This window comes from Cricetulus griseus, chromosome 7 (assembly GCF_003668045.3).
Source record: "Cricetulus griseus strain 17A/GY chromosome 7, alternate assembly CriGri-PICRH-1.0, whole genome shotgun sequence".
In the NCBI taxonomy this organism is placed as follows: Eukaryota; Metazoa; Chordata; class Mammalia; order Rodentia; family Cricetidae; genus Cricetulus; species Cricetulus griseus.
In genome coordinates this window covers 83,865,556-83,893,228 of record NC_048600.1, presented here as the reverse complement: position 1 = coordinate 83,893,228, position 27,673 = coordinate 83,865,556, and the positions used below count along the sequence as shown (strand labels likewise).

The following is a 27,673-nucleotide window of genomic DNA, read 5'->3' as shown; positions in this document are numbered from 1 at the left end:
TGGGTTTCAAGTATCTGTCTCTTCCTTTCACTCTCTCAAAAGAAAATAAATAAATAAATAAATTGCAGAAGGCGGCAGCATTTCCTGTCTTCCCCTGGCTCCCAGACACCCAACCCCTGACCCCTCGCCCCCCACCCCCTCCCATAGTCCCCACTCCCTAGACCCATCCCTCCCCTTTCCCCCAAAAAAAAGAAAAGAAAAAAAAGAGAAAAAATCCCAGAAATAAAAAAAAAAAAGCCACAGTTAGACCTTCCACTCATGCAAACCGGCAAAGAAAAAGGTGGGAGGCATGTGGAAGACAGGGAACCCACAGCAGAGTCCCTTACTTCTCCCCCCCAAAAACCACCTTTGAGAAGAAAACTGGAGAAAATAAATGAGAAATCAAATGACATGGGGAGTGATGATGGGGCAGGGGTGACCCCAGCCCCTGCCTCAGGAGAACGTGGAAGCCTGTGGCCCTGCATCCCCACAGCGGGTACTCCTTGAGAGGGGCCCTGACTTCTGGAATGTATGTGGGAGAAAATGGGGAGGGCAGAGGCCCCCAGTGGGTCTGTGTGTGCATGGGGGCGGCAGGGGTAGGGGTCCTAAGGAGCAGGGGCTCAGAACCAGGAGCCCAGCGCCCCCCAGGCCCCAGGTTCCCAGGGTCCAAGAGCCCTGTTTTGGGGTACAGGGATACATGCAGAGGAGTGTCCCCCCTCCAATGGGCTAGATCCAGTTAGAAAGGAAATAAATAAGAAGGGTGGGAAGGGGGGCTGGGCTATTCAGTCCAGACCAAGGGCCCAGGTGATGGAGGCAGGGCGAGTCCAGGCCAAGCCAGGGCAGGAATCACAGTCTCTCTCGGGCTGGGACCCAGATGTAGGGGCCTGAGAGGTCTTCAATGACGCGCTTCACTTTGTGGTAGATCTCCTCAAAGCTGTCGCCCTCCACGATGGCTGCCAGTGGGGTGGAGCAGGGAGTGAGGCCAAGGTCCCAAGGACACATGACCAAGGAGCCCAGAGCAAGGAGCACCTTCCACTCCTTCAGCCAGAAGCCCTGGTCCCTCGCCCACAGGCAGGATACCTCTTCCCACACCGCATCTCAGCAGACTGCCTGCACTCACGGCACACAGGGAAGTGGGTGGCCTCTCACCTGAGAAGCACTCTGTGAACTCCTGCTCCAGTTTAGTGGCTCTGTCAAAGGCTTTCCGGGCTTGCTCCTCTGTGATCCGCTTATTGATCTCTCTGTCAAGAGGGAGAGATGCAGATCTGAGGGGTGGGCCCCTCTCCGCATCTTTACCTCCTCCATCCTGGCATGCTAAGTTACTTCTTTTCCTTAGTCGGAGCACAAAGCAAACAACATAATTTCTGATATCCTCTGGGGCTGGCTACAAATGAGCTCCGGAAACCCACCCAATCCAGAACCTCTCTGGAAGCAATCCTTCCAGCCTTTAGCCCCACAGAAGGGATCCAGACTCCAACTTCCAACTGCCTCTGAGGTTCCGATTTGCCCCAGCCTGTGTATGCCCCAGGGGGCTACTGAGAACTGTAGTGAGTGCTGCCTGGCCCGAGGCAGGAGAAGTGGGGAGAGGCCTGCCATTGCTTCCAGTCCTGGCTCTCAACCTCAGTCCAGCTCTCTGAGCTCAGTGGGAATTGCTGTCCAAGGTTCTGAGAGGGCAGATCAATGTAGGGGCCTGGAGAGCCCGTGATCACAAGTGTAGGGAGCAGAGGGGAAGCCCCCAGGACCGTACTCACAGCACATTCTCCAGGGAACGGGGACGGATGAAGATGGCGATTGGGTGCAGGTGGGCCGCCTGCAGCCGCCGCACGGCATTGGCCGACACATCCAGGATACAGTGCTTTCCCTGGGGGCGGGGTGGGGGAGGGACCAGCAGGTAGCAGGGAAGGACAGACAGAGGTGCCAGGAAGAAACACAGAATATAGAAAAGGGGGGGCAGGAGGTTGGCCAAAGGGCAAGTGACAGATGTCAAAGGACATGTAAGCAACAGAACAGAAAGAGGTGTGGACAGAGTGACCAACACAGAGGAAAAAGAAATGGAAGATGCAGAAGCCAAGCACACAAGAGGGCAGAGAAGGGACGGAACAGAGTGTAGAAGACAGAGAGGACCCAAAAGATGAAGGAAGAGCAAGGGCAAGGGGGGCAAGTCAGGTGGTATGCACAAGGCAGACCAGGGCAGGTACGGAAAGGCAGTGAAAGAATTAGGATAGAGGGAGGAGGGAGAGGAGGACAGACAGAGGACAGACAGATGGAAGGAATGGGAGAGACAGATGGGAGGGAGGGGAGGCAGATGGAGGAAAGAACCACAGAGGGAGGGAAGGCAGGGTGGGGAGTAGTAGGGAAAAGGAGTTAAAGGAGGGGTGAGAGAAAGGGTAGTGGAGACCCCCCATTATAGGAGGGAGAAATGAGCAGAGGGGAGTCGGGAAGAAAGGAGGGAACAAGTTGGGGAAGGCCAAGCCACCAAAGGCAAAGCCCCAGGAAGACAGGAGAGATGGGGCAAGGAGTGGGAAGCAGAGGAGAGACGGGACAGATGGCAGTGCGGAGCGTGGGGTCAGGAAGCAAGGGGAGCAGGCCACAAAAGAGCAGGCGGTCAGAGTTGCCCGAGAGGAGAAGGAGGTGGAGGAGCGGAGTGCAGACCCAGCAGGGAAAGAGACAGAGAGAGAGAGAGTTAGAGAGAGCTGGAGGGAGGTGGTGGGGTAGGGAGGGGCAGGAGGAAGAGGATGCAGTGCCCACCAGCTCTCACCTGCTCTGCTACCTCTCGCACAGACTGGACACTGGTCCCGTAGAGGTGGCTGTTGTACTGGCCAGCCTCAATGAATTTGTGCGCCTGAATGTCCTTCTCCATTTTCTCCCGGGAGGAGACAAAGTGGTAATCCCGGCCATCTATCTCATATTCCCGCTTGGGACGCGTCGTATCTGCCAAGAAGTCATCCCACCCGACAAAGATCTAACCACCATCCCTTAATACTAGCCTACATCAACCAACCCCCCAGCCACCGGAGTACCCGGATGGTCCTTGGTAGGATGCTGCTGGGGACATTGAGACTAAGGCAAGACAGAATTTGCCACCCAGGGGCCTCCCAGACCCGGACCCAGCCTTGCCTGCTGGAAAACTGGGCAATCTGTGTCCCACTGTACTCAAGTACCATGGCCCCGACTAAGTAAGACTCCTTGGGCCCCCCAACTCCAACTCCATCTCTATGCAAGGCCATCGTACTCACGAGGGACACAGGATCCAAACTTGTCGGGGAACTCGGAGAGAAGGTCATCATTGGCACGGTCTTTGGTGGGCCCAAGGATAATGATGGGGCGAGCATAGTGCACTGAGAAGAAAGAGCCGGGCTTAGGCAGCAAGCAGAGTGGGCGGGCAGGACAGCTGAGGCTGGGGCTAGGGCTCACCTTCCATCTGCGTCACTGTCTCATAGCTCAGAACCGAGTCTTCTCGACCTAGTAGGAGACAGGGCATCTGCAACGGGCTCCAAGACAGGGGACCTGGAGACCACCTGGCCTGCTTTCCCGAGAATGTCAAGGGAAACTCCACGTTCCACTCATCCCACAGCTTTTCCAGTTTCCCTACCTACCCTGTGATCCAGAGCTGGAGCCCCAGTCCTAGAAGAAAAACCAATCTTATGGTAGGTTCAGAATTTAGCTCAGAAACCACCCCCACCACTTCACCACCAAGCTCATCATCCACCCTCCACCTACCTTGGCCTTTAACCTTGACCACTCTCGTCGCTCAACCCTGTGGGATTACATGGAGGAAGAGCAGGAAATAGTAGGGAAATGCTCAATGACATCCCACCCTCTGGACCAGGTGGGAATAATATCTTCCTAGCTGCCCCTGGGCCCTATGTACCTCAGTGAGAAGTTCTTTCCCAGGGGCTGATGGGAGCCATGGTCCCCAGCAGGGTCTAGCACACACCCAGCCTGGGGGACCTAATAAACTTCAATGCCTCTATCAGGAAGGCTGCAGGGCCCCAGGAGCCTCACCGTCGTTTGCTGGGAATGAAGCCAATGTCATCGGTCTCACTGTCAGAGTGGACCCGCCGTGCTTGCCACCACTCTTCATCACTAGCGTCAATTACGTGAAGCACATCCCCAAAGCGGAAGCTCAGGGCCTGGCTCAAGAAACCGCAGTCCTTGGTCTTGTCGTAATCAAACAGGGCCCTATAGCACAAGGGACTATGGGTCAGGGACTGGCTGAGAACTCCAGGAAGGGTGCACCAGCCACCTTGAGAACCAGCCAGATTCTGGGCAAGGAAACTTGCCATACAAAGCATGGACTGCTGGCAGCACACACAAAGAAACCCCGAACCGTCTAAGGACTAAAAGCTCTGCCGAGTTTCTGAAAGAGCAAAGATGCAGAGAAAAACAATGTGACTGAGGAGAAGAAACAAGCCCCCAGGGTCATATAGTACCAGCTGGCAGTAAGAATTCTAACCCTTAGGGACCTACTAGGCTCCAACAGCGGGGGAGAGCATGGACGTGGGCCTCCGAGAAGGAACACAAGCATCCAGGAGAAACACAGCAAGCTCAGGCTAGGTTGTGTTGACTGTGACATGCCCATGGGACAGCCCAATGGAGATGGCCCAAAAACAACAGCCGGAATTGGTCTAGGCCTCTAAGCCGGTATCAAGCCAGGCCAGACAGCTTTAAGAGACACCTGTGTATAGCACAGGCAGCTAAGGCCAGCCAACTGGAAAAAGAAAGAGGCTGAAGGACCAAGGCAGGAAGAGGTAAGGAGGGGAAGGAAGTCCCAATGCCTTGTGAGGGGCCAGGCAGAGGATCCCTGAGATGGGGACAAATGCTGCTGGGCAGGCAGCGGGGGAAGCTGAGGTGTGTTTTCAGCAGTGGTTTCAGTGCGAGCCTAACATGCATGAGGCTCTGTCTGGATCCAGTCCCCAGCACAGGGGGAAAAATGGAAGGAAGGAAGGAAAAGAAAGACAGACAGACATACAGGAGGCACACACAAAGAGCTGCAGTCCTTTCCACTGAGGCTTCCCACAGGGTTGCCAAACTGAAAGACTCAAAATATCCCAAAGCTGGGCATGGTGACAAGTGCCTGGAGTCTAAGGCAGGAAGATTATTAAAGCACGGGAGTTCAAACTCACCCTAGGCAAGAACGGGGGAGAGGAGGAGGAAGGAGGGGGGAGAGAAGCAGAACGGGGAGGGAAGGGGAGGGAAGAGGGAGGGGAGGGAAGGAAGGAGGGAGAGGGAAGGTGCTAGAGATGCCTACTGTGTCAGACACTGAACTTAGGTCCTACTGTGAGAGCGCTTGGGGAAGCGCTTGGGTGACCAGGGCTAGAAAGCAATTAAGACACTTGGGGCAGGGGCTGTTTTTCAAGCTAGATAATATATTCTAGATTAGCCTATGCAGCCAAGTCTATGAACTCCTGAGCATCAGGTCTGGATGGGAGAGTAAAAGGCAGGCAGGATTTAGGGAAGGAGCTGGGTGGGGACTGGACGCGTTCAGGGGGAAAAGAACACACGGAGGCCTCAAGCATCATGCCCAGGGAGCTTCTCACCTGATATAGAAGCCCCTCTTGGGGTTGCTCCGTAGGGATGCAGTCCCTGAGCCCAGGCTACTATTCATAAGCTGTTCCCGAAGATCATGGATCTTGGCCTCGAATCGGCTATACTCTGAGGGAGGACAAGAAGGTTCTGGAATTCTGCCCCACCCTAATGCCACACACACACACCCCTACCCTCACTCCATCCCTGCTGAGGCCATCCATCAGCTAAAGTGACAGTTCTGAGGCCCATTTTAGCCAGTTAGGCAGGGAAGCTTAGACCTGGTACCTTCTGGTTTATACTGAGCAATGATCGTGACCGTCTGACCCGCGTTCTTCAGGGCAATGGCGGCCTGTTCATGGCTGGCATTGCGGAGGTCAACACCATTGACCTAGAAAGGGGAGAAGAGGCTGTCACCTAAGTCTCAGGGGGTCAGGGAATGGACTAGCAGGACCAGGCTGGATCCCAGCCAGCCCCTCCCCAAGAGCAGAGAGCTCTGTTTAGGGGGAAGTGCTGACCCTTGCACAGGCCTCTCTCACCGATAGGATCTGATCCCCCTTCCGCAGCTCCCCACTGAGGTCAGCAGGGCCCCCAGCAAGGATGAAGGAGATGAAGATGCCTTCACCGTCCTCGCCACCCACGATGTTGAAGCCCAAGCCTGTGGAGCCCCGGTGGATCACAATTCGCCTTGGTTCCCGGGGAATGTCTTCCTCCCCAAGCAGGTCCTTGGCCACCGGGGAGTAGCGCCGAGGGGAGGTGGGGGTCATGGCTGTGGGGTAGTCGGTGCCCAAGTAGCTGCTATGACTGATCTCATTATCCAGGTGCTGAGAATATGCTGAGGGAAGACAGAAATGGGTGAGGTAGAAATGCTAGGACAATAGTACCCACCCACCCAGTCTCTCCAGGGAAGCCTAGAGCCAGGCTCCACCAAGGAGCAGTTATTCTGCCAGAAAGGCATGTTGGTGACCAACAGCATCAGGGGTCAGGAATTTACAGATGACATCAAAGGTAATAATCTGAAGGTCATATGTCTTTAGTATGCCAGCAATGGTGAGACCAAAGGGAAATATTAGTACTATGCTTTTCAGACTGCCTTTTGGTTAAAGTGTCTCTCAGGTCTCTTAATCCATAAAATTTCTCTCCCTCGTGGCTATTCATTTACTTTTTTTTTAACTGTCTATTTTCCCACATTCTATGAGGGATAGTCCTGCTTATATCCCTGTGGTCTCAGTCCTGTCTCGGCTCCCTTTCTGTTTTCCTAGGCTTGTCCTAGAGGCTTGAGCAGACTCAAATTCATTGTGAAAATATTCCCCCAGGGGGTATTCCCACTACATGATCCTGTGCTTCCCACTACATGACCACAGGAAGCAATGTTGTGGGGCCACGCCCAGCACATTTGAACCCCAGCCCTGGGGAGAAGCGGTGGAAGTTCAGTGAGTTCCAGGCCAGTCGGACCTATGTGGGGTCATCGGCCCCATCGGCTCAGTACAATGTACTCTGTCAGCCTGCCCTAAGTTCTGGCAGGTGTCTAATCCTGCTATTTGCAGGAATTGCAAAATGTTAACATTCTACAATCATAAGTAAGATTCTTATAAAGGACTGCCCTACCTGATGATGGGTGTCGTGTTTGAGCCCACTATCCCACTCAGGAGGACTGCTGCAAACTGAAGGCCAGCATGGGTAACATGATGACTTTGAAGTCAGCTTGGGCTAAATAATGAGACCCTATCTCAAAATGGTAACAAACAGAAAACATGCACACACACACACACACACACACACACACACACACACACACGAACTGCTGCATGGCAACCCTGGTGCTTACTCTGGGGTAAGGTTTATATAGAAGAGGGGACGGATGACTAATTCTGTCCCTTACACATTTTCAGGAAGAATGATATACCTCTAGGTAACCTAGCATCCTCCCAAGGTAAAAGAAAATGATCTTGTAGTGAAGATGGAACCCCAGACCTTTCTCATCTTATACAATTGCTGCATGAGTCTCCCAGTCCCAAACCCATTTGATCATAATCTGATTTGGCTTTTATTCCAAGTCAGGATCTCGCTGTGCTGCTCATGCCTGGCTGGGCTCAGTCAATCTTGCTACTTCAGTCTCTTAGTAGTTGGGACATCCATCACCTTGCCTGACTCCCAACTTTTCTTAGGTATTATTATAACCTCATGTGTTTCATATACTAAATGAATTCTGAAAGGCCAGGAAAATCTTCTTCAATGTGGCTTCTATGTCTGCTGTGACTCTAATAGTCTTGGGTTCCTTCTTTGGAGTCCTCTAGCATGACAAATGTTAAGGCTCGTATTATACGTTTATATATATATATATATATATATTTTTTTTTTTCTGGTTGGTGGGATGTGTATGTGTGCATGAGTGGTGTGAGACAGAGCACGCTCATGTGCGTTCAAGAGGATGGAGGCCGGAGGTTGACTTTGGGTGTCTTCCTCAAAAGCATTCTCCATCTAAATTTTTATGTGTTTTGTATTTATTTTGGCATAGGATCTCACTATATAGCTCTGGCTGTCCTGAAACTCACTATGTAGACCAGGCTATCCTTGCGCTCACAGAGTGCTGGGATTGAAGGCGTGCGCCACCATGCCTTGCTCCACCTCCCTTATTTAGAGCTCACGGATTCTGCTAGGCTAATGGGCCAGTGAGCCCCAGAAATCCACCTGTCTCTGCACCACCTCTCAGAGTCAGGGTGACATGTGTACCACAGCACCCAGCCTTTTATGTGGGTGTTAGGGACCCCAATTCTGGTCTCATGGTTGTAAAGAAAGCACTTTACCATGTAAGCCATCTCCCCAGACCTTCACTGAATTTTCTTTTTAAAAGAACAGGGTCTCACTGGACGTCGGTGGTGCACGCCTTTAATCCCAGCACTCGGGAGGCAGAGGCAGGCGGATCTCTATGAGTTCGAGGCCAGCCTGGTCTCCATAGCGAGTGCCAGGATAGGCTCCAAAGCTACACAGAGAAACCCTGTCTCAGAAAAAAAAAAAAAAAAAAAAACCCAGGGTCTCGTGTAGCCCAGGCTGGCCTCAAATTCACTGTGTAGTCTTGAACTTCTGATCCTCTGATCCTTCTCCTCCATCCAAGCACTAGGAACATGTACCACAATGTCCAGTTTTATCCAGGACTAGGGATAAAACCCAAGGCTTCATGTATACCAGGTAAGCACTCCACCAGCTAAACTACATCCCCAGCCATTTTTGTGACAGGTTCTATGTAGCCCAGGTTTTCCTTAAATCCTCAAACCCCACCCCCCAACCCTGTGTCAACCTCTCAAATGCTAGGGTTACAAGTATATACAACCCCTCTTGTCTCTTGTCTTATGCTTCCTGCCCAAGATTGGAAGTCATCCTTTCCCCAAGGAGCCGAGTTATTTTTGGTAGGCTATAGGATTCAGAAATAGTACCAGAGAGCTGGATATGATACACCTATAATCCAGCCCTAGGAGGCTGAGGCAGCAGGATTGCCAGTTCAAGGGCAGTCTTGGCTACACAGTGAGACCTTGTCTTCAAAAGAAAAGGGGAAAATGAATAGTACCATAAAATTTGAATATGATGTCTCATATTTGATAAAGTAAATATCTCATTCCTTCCCAAAATAATGTCTTAGTTATTCTCCCACACATTTTTCCAATTGAACTTTAGATGCTACATAAATTCCAGGGAAAGATAATACTGAAATTCTAATTAGGATTCTATAAAACATGTAATTTGAATCTTAATCTTAATCACATATTAAGATTTTTCCATACAGGATCAATAGATAAAGATCTGTGCGAACCAAGCCAATCTGAATTTGATCCCCAGGACCAACATGGTGGAAGGAGAAACCCGACTCCCAATGGTCCACTGATCTCTGCATACTTATTATGATGTATTGGCCTTTGATCATACACAGGCACACATGAAAAACACAAAAAACACAAATTAAATAAATGTAAAAAAAAACCTTTAAAAATTTTTCCATCAAAAAATATAGTTTCGGGCTGGAGAGATGGCTCAGAGGTTAAGAGGTTAAGGCTGCTCTTCCAGAGGTCCTGAGTTCAATTCCCAGCAACCACATGGTGGCTCACAACCATCCGTAATAAGATCTGGTGCCCTCTTCTGGCCTGCAGGGACACATGCAGACAAGAACACTGTATACATAATAAATAAATAAATCTTTAAAAAAAAAAAAAAAAAGGACATAGTTTCATGTCCTTCACTAAAATTTTATTATTTTTGCCAGGCAGTGGTGGAGGCCAGCCTGGTCTACAGAGTTCCAGGACAGCTAGGGTTGAACAGAGAAACCCTGTCTCAAAAAACCAAGAGAGAGAATAAATTTATACTATGATGCATCTAGATTAAGATATTTAAATACATTAACTGAAAACTTAAAGACATAAAAATGAGAGGTTATTGCCCAGCCTAGACACAGGAGAGTGGGAGGCGGGGAGAGAGGCCTTGTCCAGCCCTGACACAGGGGTGTGGGGGGGAGAGGGGCCTTGTCCAGCCCTGACACAGGGCTGTGGGGGGAGAGGGGCCTTGTCCAGCCTAGACACAGGGGTGGGGGGAGGGCCTTGTCCAGCCCTGACACAGGGTTGTGGGGGGGAGAGGGGCCTTGTCCAGCCTAGACACAGGGGTGTGGGGAGAGGGGCCTTGTCCAGCCTAGACACAAGGGGCCTTGTCCAGTCTAGACACAGGGTGTGGGGGGAGAGGTACCTTGTCCAGCCTAGACACAGGGGTGTGGGGGGAGGGGCCTTGTCCAGTCTAGACACACGGGTGTGGGGGGGAGAGGTGCCTTATCCAGTCTAGACACAGGGGTGTAGGGGGGAGGGGTCTTGTCCAGTCTAGACACAGGGGTGTGGGGGGAAGAGGTGCCTTGATCCTGCCTCAACAAGATGATGGGACAGACTTAGTAGACTTCCTAGGGGAGGCCTTACCCTCTCCAAGGAGCAGATGGGAGGTGGGAGGGAGTGGGGGGAGTGGGAGGAGAGGAGGGAGGGGGAACTGGGATTGGAATGTAAAAAAACAAATTAATAAAAAATATTTTTTTAAAAAATGAGAGGTTAATAGCACATGCCTTTACTCCCAGCACTCAGGAGGCAGAGGCAGGCAGATCGCTGCATTTGAGGCCAGCCTGATCTACAGAGCGAGTTCCAGGACAGCCAGGGCTATTACACTAAGAAACCTTGTCTCAAAAAACAAAAAACAAACAAACAAAAAAAATTTTTAAAAAAAAGGAAAGGAAAAAATTTGGGGGGGGTGGTTAAGAATATAGCCAGACATGGTGGCTCACACCTTTAATTCCAGCCCTTAGGCAGAGGCAAGTGGATCTCTGTGAGGTCCAAGCCAGCCAGGGCTACACAGTGATTGTTTCAAAACAGAAAAGAAAAAGAAAAATAATAATGTGACCACACCAAGTGTAATGCTTCACTCCTGTAATCCCAGCACTCCTTAGCTGAGGCAACAGTACTAGTTCAAGACCCGACATGTACAATAACAAGAATTTGTAGCATAGCTGGGGCAGGATATAGCTGTTACAGACAGCTGCTTAGCATGTTCAAGGGCTAAGGTTAAAGCCCCAGTACCACAAAGAAAAAAAAAAAGAAGAAAGAGGAGGAAGAGAAAGGAAGGAAAGAAGCTTGGCTGGACATGGCAGCATAGGCCTGAAATCCCAGCACCACCTTGCCTCAAAAAAGACGGGGGGGGGGGGGGGGGGTGAGATAGCTGGACAGGTAAAGATACTTGCTATGTTTGATACCCTGTGTTTAAACCCCAGAACCTACATGGTAGAAGGAGAGAACAGGCTTCCACACGTTGTCCTTTGACCTACACATACACACACCACAGCATACCCATACTCACACAAATACACACAAATGAATAAATAAACTGATTTCCCCCTCTAATTTTTTAAAAAAGATTTAGTATAATGGGGCCAGGCATGATGGTACCCATCTTTAATCCCAGTACTTAGGAGGCAGAGGCAAGGAGATCTCTGAGCTCAAAGCCAGCCTGGTCTACAGAGTAACTTGTCTTGAAAAAACAACAACAAAAAGATACCTATAAATAAAAATTCTAAAGCCAAGTATGGTGACACACATCTGTAACCCCAATATTGAGGAGGATGAGACCAGTGAATTACCACAAGTTCAAAGCCAGCCTTGCCTCCATAAGGAATAGCTGGGGCTACATATAAAGACCCTGTCTTTAAAAGAGCAAGGAAGGAAATGGAGCCCTCTGAGGAGTTCTTTCTTTCTTTCTTTCTTACTTTGCAAGATAAAATAAGTGATTTTCTTTTTCTTTTCGAGACAGGGTTTCTCTGTGGCTTTGGAGGCTGTCCTGGAACTAGCTCTTGTAGACCAGGCTGGTATTGAACTCACAGAGATCCACCTGCCTCTGCCTCTGCCTCCCGAGGCCAGCCAGTGACTTTCTTAATTACTGGAAATTCCAGAACTGAGTTTCCCGTTGATAAGTAATAGCGGCACAACATGGAGAAACTGCTGAAAGCGATGAAGAGGAACAGCAGTTAAGAGGTAGCCTTGTCTAACTCCTAGAGGGGTGGACACATCGCTGGGATTTACTAATATGAAGCATCTGCTGCTGGTTGCTAGTAACTACTCCCCAGGTCACACAAACTCTACTCCTGGGTTTACTAAAGGTTGGTTTGAGGACAGATGTTTAGTATCATCAATGGATTTTCATATCTATCCTTGATTTTCTAACTTTCTTTCCTTCCATAGGGTCTCATCTCACTATGTAGCCCAGGATGCCCCAGAATTTCCAATCCTCCTGCTCCTGGCCCCAGAATGCTGGGATTATAGGTGTGGGCCACCATCCCCATCTTTCCTACTTGTTGTTTTTATTTTTTGAGACAGGGTTTCCCTGTGTAGCCTTGACCATCCTGGAACTCACTCTATATAGACCAGGCTGGCCTTAAACTCACTGAGGCCCGCCTGCCTCGGCCTCCCAAGTGCTGGGATTAAAGGCGTGCACCACCACCACCTGGCAGTTTTAATATATTGAATAAAAAGGTTCCTAATATTGAGCCAACTATGGTTTTCTGAAACAAACCTTATTCTGTGATGTTAGCCTCTTAATGTCCCACTGCTTTGTGTGGACACCCACTGTGGTGTTCTAAACTTAGGCCTCTCTATTTGGGCATACAGCTGCCCTCTCTGTTCCTTCTGTGTTATCTTTGTGACCATGTGAACTGCTCTTATAACATGCAATACGAAGCCTTTGTCTTTCTCCCTTTCTCTCAGTTTCAAGTATCCCAGGCTGACCTCAAACTTGCTACCTTGCTATGCAGCCCAGGATAGCCTTGAACTCCTGCCACTCCTGCCTCTATTTCCCAAGTACTGGAAAAGCAGGTATGTCCCATCACACCTGGTTCTTTTCTCTCTGTGTGTGTGTGTGTGTGTGTGTGTGTGTGTGTTGTGTTGTGTTGTGTTGTGTTTGGGGGCATCCAAACAGGGCTTTTGTGTGTAGTCCTGGCTGTCCTGGTACTTGCTCTGTATACCAGGCTGGCCTCAAACTCACAGAGATCCACCTGCCTCGGCCTCCTGAGTACTGGGATTAAAGGCAGGCACCATCATGCCTGGTTCTTTTCCTAAATTTTTAAAGAATGTGAGAATTATCTGTTACTTAAGGATTTGATCAGAACCACAAAACCAAGTGGGCCTTGTGTCCCTTGGACAAGAGGATCTCAACAATCGTTTTTAGTCCTTCTCCATAGTTGATTTTCCATCTCCTCTCCAACCACCACAAGGATCAGAGGTCATGGCCATTTCATAGAAATAGGCCACAGGGGCTGTCGTGGGACTGCATGTCTTAGGAACTATTAGGATGCATCATGAGGAGCTTTGAGATTTGGAGGGCTCTCACAGGTTGTGATGTCTGGGGGAGCATAGCTGTCACTCAGGTAGGCATTGCTGGGCTTGGCCACCTTTAGGTAGACAACATCATATGTGTTCTTCAGGGCTGCCACGGCGTCCTCGTGCATGACGTCCTCTAGCCCCACACTGTTGACCTGGGTCAAGGGAAGCAAAGCTCAGACAGAGCCAGAAATGGTCAGGCAGTGAGGCACCCAGGCCTGCAATAAGACCCGAGTCTCTACTAGAAACACAGTTCAGGGCCTCACCGCCAGGATCTTGTCTCCAATCTGCAACCTGCCATCCTTGTGGGCAGCACCTCCTTCGATGATCTTTGTTACGTAGATGCTATTATCTCCAGGGATGTGCTGGTTCCCTACACCCCCTGCGATGCTGAAGCCAAGTCCTGGATGGCAGGGAGGGGAGAAGTGGCTGCCTATTGGCCCAGGGAGCAAGCCTTGGAGGCAGGGAGAAGCAGGATGGTGAGGAGGGGAGGGGAGCTAACATGGGGTTACCACTACCTTTAGGCCCTTTGATGAGCTTGATCTCCATGACCTTCTCAGCTGGGGGTTTCCGGCGCATGACATAGAGACGAACGATGGAACCTGCTTCTTTGAGGGCCTCTACCGCAGCTGAATGGGTCACCTCCCGAACATCCACTTCATTCACAAAAAGGATGCTGTCATTGACCCTGGGAACAATAATACAGGTCTAAGCCAGGAGTTTCCTACTGCCCAGCCCTCCCTTTCCAGGTACTAGCTTTCTTCCTTTCTTTCTTTCTTTCTTTCTTTCTTTCTTTCTTTCTTTCTTTCTTTTTGAGACAGTAATTCTCCTGGCTGTTCTGGAACTCCCTCTGTAGACCAGGCTGGCCTCGAACTCACAGAGATCCACCCGCCTCTGCCCCCCAAGTGCTGAGATTAAAAGCATGGGACACCAACTCCCAGCAAGTACTAGCTTTCTAAGCCCTGTCTTCTCTCCCAACCTGAGGCGGCCATCCTGGGCTGCAGCCCCACCAGGAATGATCTTGGTGATGAAAATGGATGGGTCGTCACCAATGTGCGGGTTGTCAGTACCACCTGCGATGCTGAAGCCCAGACCTGAGTTACCCTGGGAAGAAGGAGGATAAGAGGGTCAACATCCCTTACTGCCTAATTCTATTAAGGGATGCAAGAAGGGGACAGGATTAGAAAGGAGCAGCTAGAATACACAGGGACACAGTTAAGGGTCTGGACCCTAGAAACACCAGCCCAGAGCCAAGGGACTTTGAATGGAGGGGTTAGTTCTCACCCTTTCCAATGTGATCTCCTCGTATTCCATCTCCCCCTCTGTCCCGTTCACCTGCAACTCCAGCACGGGACAGAAACACAAAAACAGTGAGACAGACATTCTGGCCAGAGAACATGCCCCTCCATCCCCATTCAGGGACTCATTCCCTTCCTCTCTCCTACCCTTCTGCTATGGCCCCAGATCCAAAATCTAAACTACTCACATATCCTGGGGCTTCTAGGGTATCCGTGTTGACAATCACAGGGGGAGAATTGGCCTGAGAGGAGACAGAAGACAAAAAGCTACCTAAGCCTTAACTCCAGGGGAAGTCCATAACCAAAAGTGGGTCCAACCAATCTGGATCTCCTTTTAGCTGTATAGTCAAGCCACACCTTAGGGCAACTCTAAAGGACCCAGCCTGTCTACATTACACACACATGCATGCACTCACTCGTGTACATACACACACACACACACACACACACACACACACACACAGACACCATATGCACGCATGCACACACAACTCTGCCCAACCCAGGCCCCTGTATGTTTAAAGAGGTGTATGAGAAGAGGGAAGAGAGAGACAGCCAGACGGAGAGGGGAGCAGCAGATGGTAAAGAATGGGGAAAGGGGGAGCATGCTGGGGGGGTTGCTTCTCACCGGATGTAACACTACAGGGTGCTACATGCATTACGTGCTACGCGTTACACCCCAGGGTTCAGGTCCACTAGGTCCTGCTCTCCTCTTTGGGGTCCCCTTCCTGTCTCTATATCCTAACAATCAACCCAGATATCTTGATAACCCTCCCCCAAATTTGTCCCTCACCTTGGCACACATTTGCTCTAAATCTTGCGCCATGAGAATCCGGGGTTTCCCCAGCTTCTGGTCCCTCCCTCTCTCTCACCCACCCGCCATCCAATCCACCCCTTCCTCCAGGGACCAGGTTGCCTAGCAACGGTATCTAAGACCAGCCAAGACCTGGGGAGACCCACCTCCAGGAGGCCTGGTAGTCAGGACAACGGGTGGGGGGCGTGGCCTAGGGTACGACAGACTCCCTAGAGCAAAAGACTGGATGAGTCCTCTCCGGCTTTGGACCCGCCCACCGTTAGCCGGGCCAAGAGGCCAGAACGATTCTATTCCTGGGCGTGGGCGCAGCGCATCCTGAATAACCTGCCTTCCTCTCTCCTTTGAGCCCCTCACCCTACGCAGTGCAGAGAACGTCAGGAAGGAGAAATGGTAAAAGGCATCCAGAACCTAGCCTGTTCTACTGCCCCCACTTCATTAAGGAAAGGGTTAAAGCGAGGCGTGCCCTGGTCCCTGACGTCAGTGGCCTCTACTTTGCAGCCGGGTCTCTAGCTAAACTGCAGGGCGGGGACAGCTTTAGACTTGTCCTAGGGGCTTCCCCAATTGCCAGGGCAACCGAAGCCACCGTCTCTATAGCAATGAGGTGAGGCTGCCAAGAGACTCCTTCCGGGGGTCCCCAATCTATTTCCTCCTTAGACAAATACTTGAAACCGATCAAGTACGAGGATTCCCATTCCCTTCCTAAGTTCTCCCTCTCCTATAAAGGTCCCTCTTCTCCCTTACTGCTATTTCTCAAATCCAGAAACTCTGAACCATTTCAGGCCCCTTAATAGATTTCATACCCGTGAATCAACTGTCATCTCCACCACCACCACCACCACCCCCGGCCCCAAGCGAACGCTGTTGTCTAGCCGATCGTAGCACACATCCTCAGACCCACCCTTAGACTACAACCTCTCCCCGCACCCAGTCCCTAACGATTCTTTATCTCTACTGTCATCCCACACCCTCCCTAAGTTTGCCAAAATATTCCAACCCCAGTTACCATTCTCCACCCACTTCCCTGTCCCCATAGCAGACTTGAGCTCTATCCCTTCTCTTTCCTATCCTCGCCTGTCACCTCTCTGAAGAGAGAGGGCACCTCATTATCCCCCTTTACCTCATCTGCAACCCCTTAAGGTCCTAGCTCCAAATAACACCCTCCACTTCCCAACCCACTCCCCAACTCTGGATATTGGAGCATCTCCTGTCCCTTGGCCGAAGCCCTGTCCTGAGACTTCCCACCTTCACTTACCGCCTCTCCTAGCCACTCCCTGAGCCTTTGCATTGTACCGCTACTACCCTCAGCACCGGTCTCCTCCCCACCCCAGACATAAAGGCCTCATCTTGCAAAAGGCACCTAGAACCTTCCTTCACCCCCTCAAGTCACACACACACACAAATATTCTGCACTGTGCCCGTTTCCAGTGCTTCATTTTCCTCCCACCAAGCAGCTTATTGAGCCCCAATTTCCGTCTTACCCCCATGCCTTAAGACCCCTGCCTTCCTGCTTTTCTCTATTCCTCCCTTTGCCACTTTTAGCCTCAGAGACTGCTACAGCCACTTTCCTGCCTCATCCCTGGTTCACAAACCTTCTCCCATCTTCTAAGTAAAATATCAGCAACTGGGGTCCCCTTCCTAAAACATCCCATATTTCTGGCCCCTCTGTGTTCTCCTCAATCCTACAGCGTGTCCCCCTATAAGAGGCAATTAAGAGAAAGGGGGCTGGGAAATGAAAGGTCTCAGAAACAAGGCCTCTCAGGCCTGGAGAAAAATAAATAAATAAATAAAAGCTGACTGTGAGCACAAAGGAGGAGGGGAAGGGGAACAGGTGGCCATATATATAACGAGGACAGGGAATGGCTGAAGAAGGAATGGGTGCAGGTGAGACCAAGAGGAGGAAAAAAGACAGATATGATCAGGGAAGAGTGAAACGGGAAAGAAATGGGCAGCTGGAGGGCAGAGAGAGAGAGAGAGAGAGGACCGACTGCTCAAACCAGGAGAGGGTTGATCAGGCCACACACAGAGGCCTGAGCTGGGGATCAGCGAGAGGGGGAAGGAGATGCATGCGTGGGAGGAAGAGAGAGACAGCATCAAGAACCAGCCAGCCAGCCAGCAGGAGGGAGGGGCACGGGAGAGGAGCAAAGGCTGGGGCACAGGAAGAGGCAGAAAGGACCAAGATTTGAAGTCTCAGTCCAGCCAGATGGAAAGAGCTGGAGACTCGGGAACAGGCAGAGCCAGGCCCAGAGGCAGAGGTTGGGGGAGGAGGTGGGGAAAGGGACAGGAGCAAATGAGGGCACCAAGCACTTGGAACAGAGCTATGGACACAGAAAACTGAAGCGGAGGCTGGGGGTGCGAAGGGATGAAGAGGGCCCTGGCACTGAGAGCACCTCTTGGGGATCCTTCATCCATCTCAACACACCAAACACACAAAAAGGCACATACATTCTGGCTTTAGGTTCTGTGCCCACTCCCACTTTCCTGGCCTATTCCTCTTCTGTGAGACCCAAGTGTTTCCAGCGACGTGTCCCCTCCCCCCATTGCCAATCAAGAAGCATACGCCCCCCCCCAGGAGCCCAAGCCCCAGATGCCAGGCCACCCCCAATCTTTTCCCCCATAGCTCTTGCCCTACCGGCCCTTGGGGATTGCTGCAGCTCCGAAGTTCCGAGGGCCCCACTGGGGAGGGGGCCGCCAGGGTCTCCTACCTTGAGGGGGGAGAGGTGGGCGTGGCCCACGACCCCATGGACGGCCTCGAGGTGGGACAAGTTCCTCTCCGCCACGTGCACCAGCTCGGGGGCGTTTACCTGGTTGGGGAGGTGGGCCGGGCTGTGCTCCAAAGGGGGCGTGTCTTCATCTTGGTAGCGGTATTTCTGGGGATGGGGACCGAGGCAGCCATCACTGGGCCAGCCCAGCGCCTCGGGCTTCAGGCGCCCGCCTGACCGCCTCCTTTTCCCCCAGCAGTGCAGTGCGGAAGGCCCTGGGGCCTGACCAGCTCCTCCCCCCCCCTCCCTCTCCTCCTGCCCATTGGCTCCCCTCTCTCCACCCTCCCGACAGCCCCCTCTCCTGCCAAGGCCTCAGCACCTCTCATCTCTACCCAAGTCCAGGCTCCATCCTCCAACTTCCTACTCCGCATATCCCAGGGCTCTGGACATGTACCCCACACCCCACCACCACCACCACCGTCTTCAAACCTTTCTCAAGCAAGGCTTCATTTTCCACTCTACCCTTTTAAGAGTTCTAGCATCTGACCCTTGTGCCCTCATTTGTCCCAAGTTCTTGGCTTCCATCGTCATCTCCCACTCCCACACTCCATTTACTGCCCCTGCTCTACACCCCATCCTTATCACCCCAGCCTCCCCATTGCAACTGGCTCACCAGCACCCTGTATGCCTGAAACAGGAACCCAAGTCAGGTACTTCAGCTAGAAAGTATTGCCATCAGCAGCCCCTATGCAAGGCAGGGCTAAACCTGCCCCACTCTTCCTTCATTGGCCTCACTCACTCCCAATTACTCAGCAAAGGGGCCCCAGAAGCTAGCTGGCTAATCCGGATATACTAGACAAGGATGGAATGGGGGAGGAAGCCAGGGGAACAGAGGCAGGAAGGCTGGGGGGAGGGTGCAGTGGGCAGGAAGGGTGTCAGGCCCTCTAATTGAAGAAGGCATAACATTAAAACTGAATTTCTAGTGTCCCCCTGATTTTTGGATGTAAAAGGCTCAACATGACTCCCTGCTCAATTAACCAGCTGCCAGGGCAAGAGCCCCCTAGCCAGCTTAATAGCAACATCAGTAAATGAGATTAACTGGGGGTCAGAGAGAGGGAATGTGCAGATAGAAGCAGCAGTGAAGGACTGCAAGTCCACCTGGCTCCTTCCTCTACTATGCCCTTCTAGGCCCTCCCCTCCAAAGTTCACCAGTACAGAAGCAGAACTGTCAAAACTAGAGTCAAGGAAAAAGAGAGTACCAGATGCAGGTCTCCCTGCAGGACTGGAGAAAACAAAACACAGCCAAATCTCACTCCCAAGATCTGAGAAACTTCAAGTACCAACATGGAGGGGGGGGGGCAGGAGTTGCAAGATTAAGTAGAAGGAAGCTTATCAAGGCCAGCCAATGCCTGATGCTAGAGCGTGATTCTGAAAAGTCTGAGGATAATGTATCAAGTTGACTGTAGGTTCAGGGTGCAGCAGGAGAATTAGGGGAGGCAAGTGGTCTTGTCAACAAAAGACTCTCCTACCAGACACAAAGGCAGCTAAAGTCAAACAACACCGTGAGCTGGGCATGATGGCACAAGCCTTTAATACCAAAGTTAGGAGGCAGAAGCAAGCAGATCTCTGTGAGTTTGAGGCCAGCCTGATCTATATAGAAAGTTTCAGACCAGCTAAGGTTACATAGTGAGACCCTGTCTAGATAGATAGATAGATAGACAGACAGATAGATAGAGACTCTACATGTTTTGTTGTAGAATATGATTTTAAGGTGTGCTACATTTGTTTATGCTGTGGAACATTTGTTTTAATGATGCAAAGATGTGTTGCATTCTTTTATGCTGCATTTGTTTAACTCTGGGAAGCTGTGATTCTTTGCCTGTCTAAAACACCTGATGGTCTAATAAGGAGCTGAATGGTCAGGAGTGAGGCAGGAGAAAGGATAGGTGGGACTGGTGGGCAGAGAGAAAACATAGAAGAAATTTGGGAATAGAAAACGAACAAGAGAACAAGGAGAAGAGGACACTAAGGACCAGCCACCTACCCACCCAAGCACCCACAGAGTAAGAGTGAAAGTAAGATTTACAGAAGTAAGAGAAAGGTGAAAGCCCAGAGGCAAAAGGTAGATGGGTTAATTTAAATAAAGAAAAGTTGGCTACAAACAAGCCAATCTAAGGCCAGGCATTCATAAGAAAGAATAAGAATCTGTGTGACTTATTTGGGAGTTGGGTAACGGGTCCCCAAAGGAACAAAAAGAACTAAAGAGCAAAGAGTATAAAATAAACAACTACAATGTTTGAAGAGCCTTAAAGAAGGAAAATGGGGCTCACCAAGTGTGGGTCACAGATTTAGACAATGTTGAACTTTAGTGTCAATACCATGGACAAAGAAAACTATACAGAAGAAAATCTGTCATGGTAGTATATGCTTAAATCTCTGCACTCTGGAAGTAGAGGCAGAAGGCTTAGAAGTTCAAGGTCATCCATGGATATATAGTGAGTTCAGGACCAGCCTGAACCCTATTACACACACACACACACCAAGAAGAAAAACAAAAAAGCAGAGAGGAAGGAAAATACAGGCAAAATAGCCCTCCTTGAAGGCTGAACGGTCTTAGATTAGAAGTTCTGAATGATCAGGTCAACAGCCTGGCCACTTCACAAGCTGGGGGATAATGCCCTAGGACAGTAAATGCCCAACAGGAACTGCCTTGAATTCCCTGCAAGATAAATTAAGCAGGACAAAAACTTGCACCTCCCAAGTTTTGGAGACTGGGGTGAACTTGAGCCCAATGTCCCTTCATGGTCACCCCACTTAATGGGAAATTTCTAAATCTGAGCAACTGCCAGGTGCACCAAAGAAAATGGAGACATGAAGGGAGACAATCAATCATTTATTCTAGATAAGAAACAAGGGTAATTTTTTTATCATAGTGAGTCCCCATATCTCCCTGTTCCACCCCTATGATGGGGAAGGACTTGCATCTGACACTAAAGAAAAGGCTTGGGAGATTGGCAGACAATGTGAGGGGAAATGGGGACCACAGAAGGAAGAATCAAAGTTCTCAAAATGTAACTGTAAGAGTTGGGGCCTATGTTCGGAAATTTTACACTGAGAAAGGACTCTGGAGGGGTAGAGATGGTAGGAAAACAGCTCTACATTGCAAACCTGGGGGTGGGGAGGTCGACCCCTCTCAGTCCTGGATTATAGGCCAGCTGAAGTCAAACCCACTGGGATGCAGGGTCCTGACTAGCACTCTATGGGGCAAGTCTGCACCCCCAATATGTCCCCTACCTTCAAAGCCCCAGCTGCATAGAATGACCTGGAACAGGGGCTTGCACCCCAAAAATAGAGGGGTGTGGGTTAAAGTGGATAACAACATGTACAACCCACTGAGCCTGTTTTCAAGAAGTTGCAACCCAGAGACCCCATGCCAAGCAGAGGGAAGAGCGACAGCACTTGAAGCTCGCATCCTGAGATGGGGTGGGGGGGGTTGTCTGGGAAGAGGGAAGCGGGCCGGATCCCGTACCGCGGCACGTACCACGCAGAGACACATGGAGGCGAATCTGTTCCGAGTCGACATGGAGAAGGGGAGGGGGACTAAGGGGAGGATATAGGTGGGATAGCAAGGGTGCTGGGTTGGGGGAGGGGGCAGGAGGGGGCGGGGGCTGCAGCGGCCGCGGCGACAGGAGGCTGCGGCCAGGGAAGGGGGGGCGGCGCCTGCGCAGTACGGGAGAGCGTCATGATGGGAGAGAAGGGTGAGGGGAGACCCTCTTGGCTACCAACTTCCCTGATTCCAGCTATTTCCCTGCGGAATTCATCATCCACGGTATACTCCTATTTCGACCCCTCTACAAATACTGGCACTTGTAAACTTTAGCAATTTATCTCTCTGGTTCCCTTATTTCTGAATTCACCTCCACCCCCAAAACACAAGGCTTTAACTATTACAAAACCCCCAATGGGTATCTCATCAGTACTGTACTCCTAGACTTCAGGGGAGGCAACAGCATTTCTCCCTATCACTTCTGAGGACTACTACTAATTTCAGGCCCCCACCCTAAGCCTCTTACTGTAAACATCTCATCAGATTTCAAAGCATCTACTCTGATAGAGTTCCTGCAGCCCATCCAGCCCCACCCCAAAACTGGACAATGTTTTTTTCAAGAGTTAAGAACCACAGATCTTCCAAGTGCCTTCAAATTTATACACGCTTTAAGTCATTCCTTTCTAAGTCCTATCTGCCCCCCAGTCCACCACTAGTGACCTTAACATTAATCTATTGCCCTTGGCTAACACAAACATCATATAAGGCCTCTTCAAATTTGTTTGGATTTGCCTAGTCCAGATCATTTAACTGAATGATATGATGGACTTTCTAACATGCCAACCCCCAAAACCTCACCAGAACCCAATTGAGTATTATTTAATCTGCCTTAAAGCAAACCTTCCAAACTCAATTGCTGCCTCTTCATATTATGCCCAAATACTTGCCCTATACTAAGAAATATTTGATCTTTTACTTAAATTTTTATTACATTTACTGTGTGTGTGTGTGTGTGTGTGTGTGTGTGTGTGTGTGTGTGTGTGTAATAGGGTTGTGGTATGCACAAGGGGGTCAGAGAACAATTTTAGGAGTTGGTTCTCTCCTTTCCCCAAGTGGGTTAAAAGGAACCAACTCAGGTCATCAGGATTGACAGCAAGTGTCTTAACCCCTGAGCCATATATGTATACATATTGAGGAATAATAGTGTCCCCTGTAACTACAACTGGCCCCAAAATGTTCTAGTAGCTGAGGGTGACCTTGAACTCCCGAACCTCCTTCCTCTACCTCCCAACCTCTTCCACCTCCCAAGTTCTGAGATTACAAGCATGCCCACCATATGTAACTATTCTTCTCTTTACCCCTAAAGTTTGTAAATTTTCTGGCTGCCCCTCCCCCATTTCAACATCCTCTCTATAATTCTGAGCTACATTTGGGGGGGGGGGTTGAGACAAGTTTTCTCTGTGTAGCTTTGTAGACCAGGCTGGCCTCGAACTCACAGAGATCCGCCTGCCTCTGCCTCCGAGTGCTGGGATTAAAGGTGTGCTCAGCCACCGCCCGGCTCTGAGCTACATTTTTATTGGAAGATTTGCTCCAAAATATATTTCTTTTTTCTTTATTTGGGGGGGGAGGGTTGACACAAGGTTTCTTTGTGTAGCTTTGGCTGTCCTGGAACTAGCTCTGTAGACCAGGCTGACCTCAAACTCACAGAGGTTCCCCTGCCTCTGCCTCCCGAATGTTGGTATTAAAAGCATGCACCACCACCACCCAGCTGCAAATACATCTTTTCTACAATACTCAATGGTGGTGGGGGAGCATCAGGCTAGAAATGGGGTACATGTCTTTAACCTCAGCACCAGGGAGACAGAGGCAGGCTGATCTCTGTGAGTTCCAGGCCAGCCTGGCCTACATTGTGAGACCCTATCTCAAAATAATTTCAACAATGATCTGGACCTCAATTTACAGTGACCCACAAATCTTTCAGAATACCCTAAATGGTCCCATGTCACTTGTCTTTCATCCTTTCCCAAACTCTGGAACTTGCAAACCTCTGTCCCAAATAGTCTCCCTGTGAATGTCCACTCTCTAGTGAGGGTTCTCCCCAAATCAGCTGTCTACAGAATATAAAATTTCCACCTAAGGCAAAAGGCGTTAATGACCTCTGTAGAATCTCACCCCTGCACTTATCGACATCTGTTAGGTAAGCCCCCCCATGATGAATGCTCCCCTCAATGTTCTAGTTTCATATCTGGATAAAATGCATAGGTCCTTAGAAAAAACCAATGCGAACTGGGCTTGTACTCAAAATTCCTTCCTAGTTTAGAAAATACATAGGCCCTTCTTCTTCCACCAGTAGGCGCTATGGACTAGTAAGACCCTCTCCCAACCCCCATTTCCTTTTTCCCTCCATTTTCCGTTTCCCCGTTGCTTGGCAACGCAGCAATCAAGGACTTCGCCGTCGCCTAGCAACTGTCTCCCTGGAACATAGAGCTGAGGTAGGAGGGGTACGCTGATGAAATCTGAACAGGCCTCCATCTTAGGAAAATTGAGACGTCATATCTCCAACCCACGGATTCTCCTTTCCAAAGACCCCCGCATCCCGCAGTTACTTGGACTACCGCCACACGAACCCGGTCTCCTTTCCGTACAGAAACCACACCCCGCCCCTCCTGGGTCAGCCCCGCCCTCATTTTGGTCTGGCAACCTAATCCCTCCCCTTTCTGAGAATTGCTGCCCGCCTCCTCCGATAGAGTAAGCCGACTCCGCCCACCTGGCTCTATGAAACCACGCCTCCCTCCGCTTCCCGCCCATTCGCTCCCCCGGCCTCGCCCACACTACCCTTCCACCACGCCCCTGCCGACCAATGAATGAAGCTGTTGGCCACAGCGCCGCCCCCAGCATCTTAGTTTTGCCCAATAAGGACCACCCAGAGGACTTAACCACTTCGCCTCCGGGGCCCTGGCCAAATGCCCCCTATCTTTTCCCTACTTTTCCCCCCAGCCCCCATTTGTTCTGCTCCGCCCTCCGCCACCCTCGCCCTGCCCTCAAGTCTGCCACGCAACTTCAGTCGTCGCTGGTTACCATGGCAACTGCAGCAGCAGCGCGGGGAGAAGGGGGAGGGACGGGGGCGGAGTGGGAGAAAGCTGATCTGAGGTAGAGATACTGGCAGAGATCTAGTACCGAATAAGACTCAGAGATGGCTCTAAAGCAGTTTTCACAGAGCACTGAGCTGAGCACATATTAAGTATTCAATAAATGTTCCTTAAATTACTGCAGCAGTTTATAAATATAGGCAACGAAAGATGGGAGAGCCATCAAATAGACCAGGAGAGATCAGGGACTACAAAGGCTGAGCATTCCCAAACCCACCTCCCTGCATTTTCGGAGGGCAGAAGCTATGTGCCCCCTGCTGGTTCTCCCTGGGCTCCCCGCCACTGCCCTGGATAGAGAGGAACCACAACTCCCAACAGTCCTAAAGACAGCCACACTCTACCACTGAGTGATCTTGTACCTCAAGGCCTTATGGGAGTTGGAGTCCCTCCACCCTAAAGGCTGACAAGTTTTCTGGCCAATGAATGTGGCAAACCTAGGTCTCCAAATCTCAGTAAAACCCGAATGCATGATCCTCTCTGCGAGCCTCCTACCTTCACGGATGCTCAATCATGTGCTCCATCAAATACATAGGAGTGTGGGGCAGAGAAATGAATAAATGCATCCACCCAGAATAGTTACCAGTGCAGGCAAAGCCCCTCACCCTTACTGGCATTCATGTGCTCACGTGTTAGAAGCAGAACCCACACATTCCAATGGGTTTCCTATATACATCTGTACACAGGTGACAACAACTAGGGAGCCAAGGCCAATGATTAGGCCTAAGGACAAGAGACAGAAAGAACACAAGCAGACACTCAAAGAGGGCCAGAAAAACTGAGGTACAAAAATCTACTGAAAACTACAGTGGATGAGAAAACCAGCCACCTGGAAGAAAGCCCAAAGCTCACAGAACAGGAGAAAAACAAGCAGCCCTGTAGATGGGGCGAGGGGTACAGACCTAAAGTCTTCAGCCCCCAATCTCCAATCATGCTCACACGTGCACAATGCATGTGTATACACATGTGTGAGTTTGTGGCAAGGAACATGTGTGTCCTCAGCTCCCTCCCATAAGAAGCCGCAGTTCCCACTAAATATAACCCCCTCCCCAGCCTGTGACTCACCCGGACCCCGCCTCCCCCGGCCCCCACTTCCTGTCCCACCCCCAACCCCCAGCTGCCTGCCACCCGCCCAAGCCTCCCTCCACACACCAGGCTTGCCAGTCCCAGAGTCTGGGAGCAAACAACCTAAACATCCTACCAGGAGCTTGCCTGGGCTTTTCATCCAAGATCTCCTATTCTTTCCGGGCTCTAACCACAGCAACCCTGTACTCTTGTATGGATCCTGGCTCTGCTAGCCCTGCCCTCTCCTACACCTTTTAATCCCAGTAACCTCTTCACCCTGTAAGTCTTCAGAGACCCTTATACCCAGGTGTCCTCCCAAGAGTCAGGGGTAACAGTCCCCTCTATCTGCTCTTCTGTTTTCTTGACCAAGACTAGATGAAATGTAGGAAATAGGGATACTGGGCACCTGCCTGGGCTACCCCCAAATTTTGCACCACCCACACAGTTCCCCTTCTCAACTACCTTTTCTCTTCCCTCCTACCTTTCTTTGGAAATGGCAACCTCAGCTGTTGCAACCTTCTAGTCCCCATGGAAGTACCCCAAATCCTAATCTCACCTGGTCCATTCTCTCAGGTAATTTTGTGTCAGACCCCAGCTTTCTGACAACTCCCAGATTGCTTTATTCCATATAATTAAACCCTAAATTAACAATTCCCTCAAATCAGGAGCATCCCAAACATATCTACCACAAGATGTTCTGTGTCTTGAAGGGCCACCCTTACCTGCCAGCTGATACCCCCAGACAAACCAAACACTCACAATCAGTAACCTTTACCCTTATGCCAAGAGACCCCAAAACTGGTCAGCACCTAGAAATCAGCTTTTTTTTTTTTTTGCCCAGGAAGGAAGAGAAACACCCCGCAACACACACACACACACATACATAGCCCACCTTCCCACATAGATGAGCAGAACTCCCATGTGAGCCAGGCAGGCTTCTCCCTAAATAAATTGTCCTCCAAACGTTGCTGGTGAACATCAAAGCCCACCAAGCCACCCCAAACACCAAATTCTCCATTTCTCTATAGGTACAAAATGATCACTCCAGGAGGCACCTGTGGCCAAATCCATTTTCTCAGATGTGAACCCCAAAACTAAACTGTGACCCCTCTAATGCATCTTATTCCAGGTGCTCTCACTCCAGTGTCTGCAGCTCTAGATAAGGCCTACCTAACCCCTCTCCACAAATTCATTACCTACTCCCTCTCCCCACTGGCACCCCCCCATCATGCTTACCTTGGTTGTCACTATACAGAGACAGTCCATGTTGGGGGGCCTGGCCGCGGCGGCGAGTAGGGGGCTCTGACTTCATTGGAGTTTTGTTCCTCCCCTCAGTGGGTTCTCACCCCTCCCCCCTCCGCACCCCACTTTTGCAGGGGGGGCCAGGATGGGGGGAGGGGTGAGAGGGGAAAAAGAAGGTTGGAGAAGAGAAGGATAGGGAAGCGTGGAAGGGAGGGGGGACCCTAAAAGGGGCTCCCAAGTGAAAGGGAGGGGGCTTGAGGAGCACACCCCGATTCTCAGGAGGGGCAGGGGCACCGGGGGCTGACAGCCCCGGACTTCTGGGGCTGGGGCATGAGCTGGGGTGGGGGAGGGGAACTGGATTTCGGGAAGCCCCGGGATATGCAGGGGTCTTGCCGAACGGCCAGGGGCTAGGGGCCGTGGCGGGGGAGTGGGGTGGGGGGGTTGGAGATGGCAGCGGCCGATGAAGCCGCG

The 27,673-nt window shown here is 50.8% G+C and overlaps 1 protein-coding gene across 7 annotated transcripts; it reads right to left on the bottom strand.

Moving 5' to 3' along the window:
- Dlg4 (discs large MAGUK scaffold protein 4) lies at window positions 1-27,673 on the bottom strand. 7 transcript variants are annotated; one of them, XM_027426955.2, is made up of 20 exons: window positions 27,197-27,673; window positions 18,206-18,370; window positions 14,878-14,931; window positions 14,676-14,726; window positions 14,371-14,495; window positions 13,910-14,079; window positions 13,658-13,794; window positions 13,402-13,546; window positions 6,045-6,340; window positions 5,794-5,896; window positions 5,520-5,634; window positions 3,985-4,161; window positions 3,700-3,736; window positions 3,576-3,603; window positions 3,394-3,441; window positions 3,216-3,317; window positions 2,738-2,910; window positions 1,731-1,840; window positions 1,129-1,220; window positions 1-932 (listed from the first exon to the last, which is right to left on the bottom strand). In XM_027426955.2, the coding sequence occupies exons 1-20, from the start codon at window positions 27,224-27,226 to the stop codon at window positions 826-828; spliced, it is 2,265 nt and encodes a 754-aa protein (XP_027282756.1). In that variant the 5' UTR covers window positions 27,227-27,673; the 3' UTR covers window positions 1-825. The 7 variants fall into 7 exon arrangements, 6 of the variants coding, with proteins under 6 accessions (XP_027282756.1, XP_035304160.1, XP_027282758.1 ...); XM_035448269.1 differs by having other exon boundaries at window positions 14,676-14,735; window positions 27,197-27,672; XM_027426957.2 differs by having other exon boundaries at window positions 18,305-18,370; window positions 27,197-27,670.